This window comes from Antechinus flavipes, chromosome 4, assembly GCF_016432865.1.
Source record: "Antechinus flavipes isolate AdamAnt ecotype Samford, QLD, Australia chromosome 4, AdamAnt_v2, whole genome shotgun sequence".
NCBI classification, from domain to species: Eukaryota; Metazoa; Chordata; class Mammalia; order Dasyuromorphia; family Dasyuridae; genus Antechinus; species Antechinus flavipes.
This window is the reverse complement of record NC_067401.1, coordinates 228,823,278-228,830,170: the sequence shown is the minus strand read 5'-3', so window position 1 is coordinate 228,830,170 and position 6,893 is coordinate 228,823,278. Positions and strand designations below refer to the sequence as shown.

The window sequence follows — 6,893 nt, the reverse complement described above, 5'->3', positions numbered from 1 at the left end:
TTTGGAGGAAGAAGAGAATAGAAGGAAGAGTGATTGTTAAAAAGATATAGCAAATAGTTAAGGTAGGTGGTAATGTCTTGATAGGGCAGTGGCAGTAGATATTCTGATGAAGATCTTCTGATAAAACTTCCTAGAAATTTCATCAAGCTGGAAAAAATTATGTATAATATAAATAGAAATACATATATAGATTGTTCAAAGGTATTTGTTGTGGCTTTTAAATATTATATTAAACAAATGCCAGAGCAGAGTTTCTTTTAAAATTATTATATTAAAATTAAAGTTAACATTATTTAAAAATTATTATTCTATTATTAATTCATTTTTCTTCCTTTTACTTTTCCTATCCAATGGGGGGAAATATATATATATATATATTGTTTTCTTTCTTTAAAAAGTTATGCATATTTTATTTCCCCCAATTATGTTAATTTAATTAATGTTAAAATAATTTTCCAAAAAATTTAAAAAAAGTTTTGAGTTTCAATTTCTATTCCTCCCTTCTTTCTCTGTCCTCTCCCTCAAAATAGTAAGGAATCAGATTGCATGTGCAATCATGTAAAACATTTCCATATTAGTCATATATTAAAATATTTGTTTTTTTGGACATTTGATTTTTAAAATATTCTATTTTATGTTTTATTAATCTACTTAATTTATATTTTTGTTGATATTGATTGCTTGACTTAAATTTAATTTTTTTGGGCAAAAGAGTTTCTAATAACATTCCTTCTTCATTTATTGGAAATACTGCTTTTTTCCCTTTATTTGATATTGGTAATTTGGTTTTTCTTTTCTTTAAAAAATCAAATTAGCTAATGGTTTATCTATTTAACAAATACCTCATAATTTTGTTTATTAATTCTTTTTTTGTTTTCATTTTAAAAATCTTTTTCTATATTTTCTAGAATTCTATTTCAGAGTTTTCCATTTTTAAAAAATTTCATGCCCAATTTATTATCTGTTCCACCTCCTTCCTCTCTGTTTTTCTCTTCTCCTTTCTCTCTTTTCTTTCTTTCCCCTCTTTGTCTCTCTCTCTCCCCCTTCCCATTGTTATTTCCTGTTCTGTACTTTTGAACAATTTAGATAAAAGTGAAGTTTAAATGAAATATAGTCCATATACTACTTTTAAGTTTGTATAGACTTCAATCTTTATATGCTAATTATGGATTCCCCTTAATCTTTTTATAATTTCCACCAAATATATTCTTCTTCCTTTTATTTCTTAATTTATTATGCTCAAGAAATTAAAGAATCATTTCCAGATGTGTGTGTGTGTGTGTGTGTGTGTGTGTGTGTGTGTATGTATTTGTGAATTTGACAGTCTTATTTGACTCTCTCTAGGATCTCTAAGGACATCACAATTTTGAAGAAAACCTTGGGTCATATCCTTTTCCTTTAGAATGTAAACAGTTCATCTTTATAAAGACCGACTGTGCTTTCTTCGTACTTGAATTCTTTATTTCTGGCTGTTTGCCATATTTCTTTGATCTGGAAGCTTTTTTTGTTTGTGACATTCCTGGAAGTTTTCTTTTCTTTCATTCTTTTTTTTTTTTTTTTTCAGGATGTGACTACTGAATTTTTTGATTTTTACTTTGTCCACTTATTCTAATATGCCCAGGCAGTTTTCCTTCATAATTTCTTGAAATATTATATCTAGGATTTTCTTTTTGGCAATTATTTTCAAGTAGCCAAATTGTTCTAAGTTATCTCTCTTTGATTTGTTTTCTAAGTTAATGGTTTTTGCTTTGAGATACCTTATATTTTCTTTTCTTTTTTTTAGTCTTTTAATTTTTAATATTTATTGTTGTCTCCTAGAGACATTAATTTCCATTTTGTCCATTATAATTTTTTTGGGAGCTTGTTATTATCTTAAACCTTTGTGTCTTTTATGCAAAGCTAATAAAATTCCTTCTCCCAAATTTCCATTTTGTCGCATAATTTTTGTGAAGTTTGTTATTATAGCAAAACTTTATGCCTCTTGTGTAAAGCTGAAATTTCCCCCCCTCCCATGTATCTCACCCATAACTCTTGATTTTTAAAAAAATTTTTTCCACTATTACTCTCATTTTATTTATAATGTGACTTTAAAATTCTTTTTAAGATCACATTGTTTACTGCAGGAATCCTAATTATCCTGAGGAAAAGTGTTTTTTTTTTTTTTTCCCTTAGAGCTTAAAAAATACTATCAAGTTAATCTCTTTTGTTGTTCTATCTTTGGATTTCCTAGCACCATAAGCATTTAAAACTCTCTCTCTCTCTCTCTCTCTCTCTCTCTCTCTCTCTCTCTCTCTCTCTCTCTGCCCCACATACATTTCTTTAATTATTTTTATTTATCTATCAACTTATTAATTACATTCAGATTTGGTTCTTAGGCTCACAGGAGCTGATTTCTAGGGGTCAGACCAAATGAGGGAAATTTCTTTTGCTCTTGGGCTCTTTCCACCATCCATGGGTGTTTACTTCTCACACACTTCCCATTTGTTTGGGATTCAAATTAAGTTAGAGCCCTTTTATTTATTCTATGATTTTTATTTTATCTGGAACACCAAGAATCCTTTTTGTTCCATGATTTGCTCAGTGTGAAGTCCTTTCCTTTGGAGAAGGACAAAGATGGGGAGGCCTTTTATTTAATCCATAGCTAAGTCTGAGTAGCAACCTCATATGGTGGAATGGAACCAGCTGAGGTTTTTTCTTAGGAAGACTGAAGGAGGAACTTTTTAATTTATCTTATTATTTAGGTAATTAACAAGGCAATGTTACTTTATTATTAATGGTCTCTCTCCCTTCCCTCTCCTTCCCCCCATCAGCTATGGCTATAGGTCCAGCAATCTCCAGAGCTAAGGCATTTTTCTTTGTGTTGAATTTTTTCTTTGTTTCAAGATCTTACACTTTCACTTTCATCCTTTAACCTGTTCCTTTTTCTTTTTATACATCAAAGTATCAAGATCAGAGCTAGTGCTTGTTAAAGGAGCAGGGTGAATTGTATGGCAATTGCATTGTTTACTGGTAGGAAAGAATGAATTGTAACCTTTTCCTTCTACCGTATTGAGCAACAGAGTTCAACAGAATTTAAAAGGATACAAAAGAGTAATGTCAAGCTTGTACAAGGTTAGGAGAATGATGACCTCAAATACATTTATTTATAATAGACAGAATTTTTGAGAGACAATGACTTAAGTTCCCTTCTAAATTCAAGACACTATGATTTTATGCTAAATAGCTTTCAACACAATTTCCTTAAGACATTCATTACTCTGCTGCTCAAAAATCTATAGCTATTCCTTTTTTTTTTTTTTTTTTTTTTTAAACTAAGCTTACATGGTAGGGATAATACTGTTGGTTTGCTCACAGATTACAATCCAAAATTTAGAGGATGGTGATGAGGGATGAAGGTACAGAAGAAGAGATTAGTCAGGAATGGGTGAGGTTCAGTTCTCCACAATTTCAGTGAAGGAATTTGCTAAACCCAAAGGTTATGGTAAAAAAGCTTTATTGTTTTTTTTTTTTTTTTTTAGGTCAGAAAATTATGTGCTGTTTTATTGCCAAAAATGATAAAAAAAAAAAACCTGCTCATTAATAAAGGACCCTTACTATCTGATTTGAATTTTTGATTTGTCATCCAACTAACCAATGATGTTGTACTTTCCTTTGGAGCGAGCAGTAAGGGGTCAGGGTTAACCCACCCTCATCAAAAAGACATTGAAAGATGCTTGCTTTTTTGTCTCAATTAAGTGATCAAACTATAGTTAGAGGAGTTTAGGGTTGAGAAGGCAGCGGACCTAATCTGGGGCGTGATAAGAAATTAATGGAACACTCCAAAGCAAGCCTGGGAGAAAACACTGTACTCAAACTCAGCCAGCTGAGGCACCACCAAAGAGTAACTCACTCACTATAATACTGGGCCTACAATCTATGGAAGAGAATTTTTCCTGTTGCTGCTAACAAAGGTATCACAGTAGAGGTGTAGTAAAGGCCAATAGAGTCGAAAGGTTGGTTATGGTAAGGACTTAATAAAGATACACCTACTCACCTTATCCTCCAAAATCTTTGCTGATTCCTGGGGGAAAAGGCTTTTTATTTTCTGTTCCTACTAAGGGAACACCCAAAGAGATCAGGATGAAATCTTGCAAGGAATAAAGCCTCCCACCTCTCCTTCCCATGATATCTTCCTAGGTTAATTAACATCCCAAACTGGCAATAGGCTTAAAAGCTGCAATGGGCTAGCCAGGTCTTTGAACAGGCCAAATTTTAGTCCACTTTCCAGTCTGGCAAGCAGAATCTCAGGCTAGAAGTCCATCCATTACTGTAGAGTCCCATTTCTGATAGAAATGACTGTTGCTAGTTTATAGTTAGGACATCACTCTGGATCTTATGGGTGAGCTGGGTCTGGAGGTCACTCAATTTCTTCTTCAAACCAGACAAAGCAGAGAGGACAATGGTTTCAGGGCGAAGAGAGCCACAGGACTCCACATTGTAGTAGAACCTCTCTGGTTTGCCATTGGGGTCATAGGGAGCCTGGGCTTCATCTTCATCAATCTCAGAATATTCACTCTTTGGCCACTCTTCAGGCTTTGGGTAGACTGTATGCCTCAAGGCATTATCTGGGTCATACTCAAAGGCCACTCCAGCTGTAGGGTTCCATTTGGCGTGCTCCTTGCCAATGCCCTTTTTAGCACAGGCACGTAGTCTCAGCTCCTGGCCTTTCCGGAGTTTGACAATAAGGATGTCATCCTGTTCCACATAATCATTGGGGTCATTGTCTCTACTCCGGGATGTCACCGGAATGATGTGGGGGGTATTAGAAATGAGATCTCGAGACGGGACATGGCGAGTCTGGTCTTCATTGCAATGGACATCGAGTGTAAACTCTACTGAGCATTCAGGGCAAAATTCTTCACATGTACAGTCCCTGGAGTACTGCAGCTTGTCTACAATGTCATCACTTGTAAGAGGGATTAATCCAAGCCTGTGGGCAATGAATTCATCATGCAGCACTGAAGAATTGGCATCAATTTGGACCCAGTCTATGGCTATGATGGGCAGACTCGGCAGATAGAATTGGCCACTGCCAGGTCCGTGTTCTCAATGATGAACTTGACGTTCTCGTCTGTGAGCTCGGTGATCCGCACTGTGGGCTGGTTGGCGTAAGGCATTGCGACCGAAAACGGTCCCCGGCCTCCATATTTGGCTCAGACCCTGGCGCTCACCTAAACAACCAAAAAAGCTTTATTGTTAAAGAAACACACAAATGATTCTCTTAGTGGGCATGCCATTCTCAAGAGAGAAATGATTTGCAAAGAGTCATTTTCTGAACACCCATTTTATGCATGAGTCTAAGGGAAGGCTCCAGTGGGTATGAAATCTTGCCAGGGTTATGACTTCCTCCAAGAAAGCTTATCTTTCTCCAAGAGAATGCAAGACCATTTGGGTTTATAGATCAAAGGAGACTTTTTTTTTGGTGATTTTACATAATTTTACAGGGCTCATTCAGATCAAGCAAAATTTTACTCTCAATAGATGGTATGACGGCAGAAATTGTCAATTTTTTTTTTTTTTTGGTGTTGAGGCAATTAGAGTTAAGTGACTTTCCCAGAGTCAGACAGCTAGGAAGTGGTAAGTGTCTGAGGTCAGATTTGAACTCAGTCCCTCCTGACTTCAAGGCTGGTGCTCTCTCCACTAGAAATTGTTATTCTTTAATAATCATGTCTCATAATTGTTTTTAGAACTGACTTTTCTTCAGCCAATAATACCATTATCTACCCTGCCTTCCATACACATGTCCACCCCACCCTTGAAAAAATGAATTGAATATTTTACTATATTGTCATGCTTTTGTTTTTTAAACATATGTTTTTCTCAGCGAATTCTGTGTAATTTTTCTTGTTCTGTCTTTATGTCTCTATTTCTGTCTTCTCTTTTCCCCCATCAATCTAATCCCCCTTATTCTAATTGCAGTAATCTCCTTTTGGTTTGAATTTCTAACTAGAAATGAAGCTATGTTAGATACAAGTAGTTTTATTGTCATTATCATTATTATTGTTCATGAACTTGCTATATTTATTAGCTGCTAAAACTTCAGTTCAATCTTAATTCTGGGAAATTCTCTTTGTAAATAGAAATTTTTGCATTTAGTATTTTTTTTGGTTAATTCTCCCCCCCCCCTTTTTTTTAAGTTTTCATTGAAGCACTTTTTCTTGTAGTCTCATAAATTTGCTGAAAATTCAGCATATTTCTCTCCCATAACTTCTATAAAAGACCCACTAAACCAAGATAGCAATATTTTTTGTCTAGGATATTTATTAGCCACCAGTCTCTGATGTCATTTATTTATTGTTTGTTATTTTAGGCTAATTATTAGCACATTGTTTTATTCTTTGATTACATGTGCCTATACGAAACTTATTGGGTTTTATAAATATATAGAAATATATACATGCATACATACAATTCATACATATATGTACACAAATGAGTATATATATGAAGACATATACTTTATGTATAATACAATATTAGATAGCTATATGTATATATATATGCATACATATATGCTAAGTTGCCTTAAGTTTCAATAATGAAAGTAGAAAAAACTATCCAAGAACTAAGTTTATGTACTCTAGAAAATTAGCATTCAGAATAGCCTTTTTAATATTTGAAGGTCAATTGATTCTCTAATGCAAGAGTCCTCAAACTTTTTAAATAGGGGACCAGTTCACTGTCCCTCAGACTGCTGGAGGGCCAGACTATAGTTAAAACAAAAACTTTATTTAAATAAAGAAACTTCATAGCCCTGGGTGAGGGGGATAAACGTCCTTAGCTGCCACATCTGGCCTGCGGATTGTAGTTTGAGGACCCCTGCATAATGTCATCAAGAAAACTGGTAAAATAAG

At 34.3% G+C, this 6,893-nt stretch overlaps 1 protein-coding gene across 1 annotated transcript; it reads right to left on the bottom strand.

The window, feature by feature from the left end:
* Window positions 1-3,555: 3,555 nt before the first annotated feature.
* LOC127559362 (DNA-directed RNA polymerase II subunit RPB3-like) lies at window positions 3,556-5,192 on the bottom strand. The gene is given in 2 exon segments (XM_051993084.1): window positions 3,556-5,045; window positions 5,048-5,192. Coding segments are annotated over 2 exon segments (813 nt in total). The 5' UTR covers window positions 5,157-5,192; the 3' UTR covers window positions 3,556-4,341.
* Window positions 5,193-6,893: the final 1,701 nt, after the last annotated feature.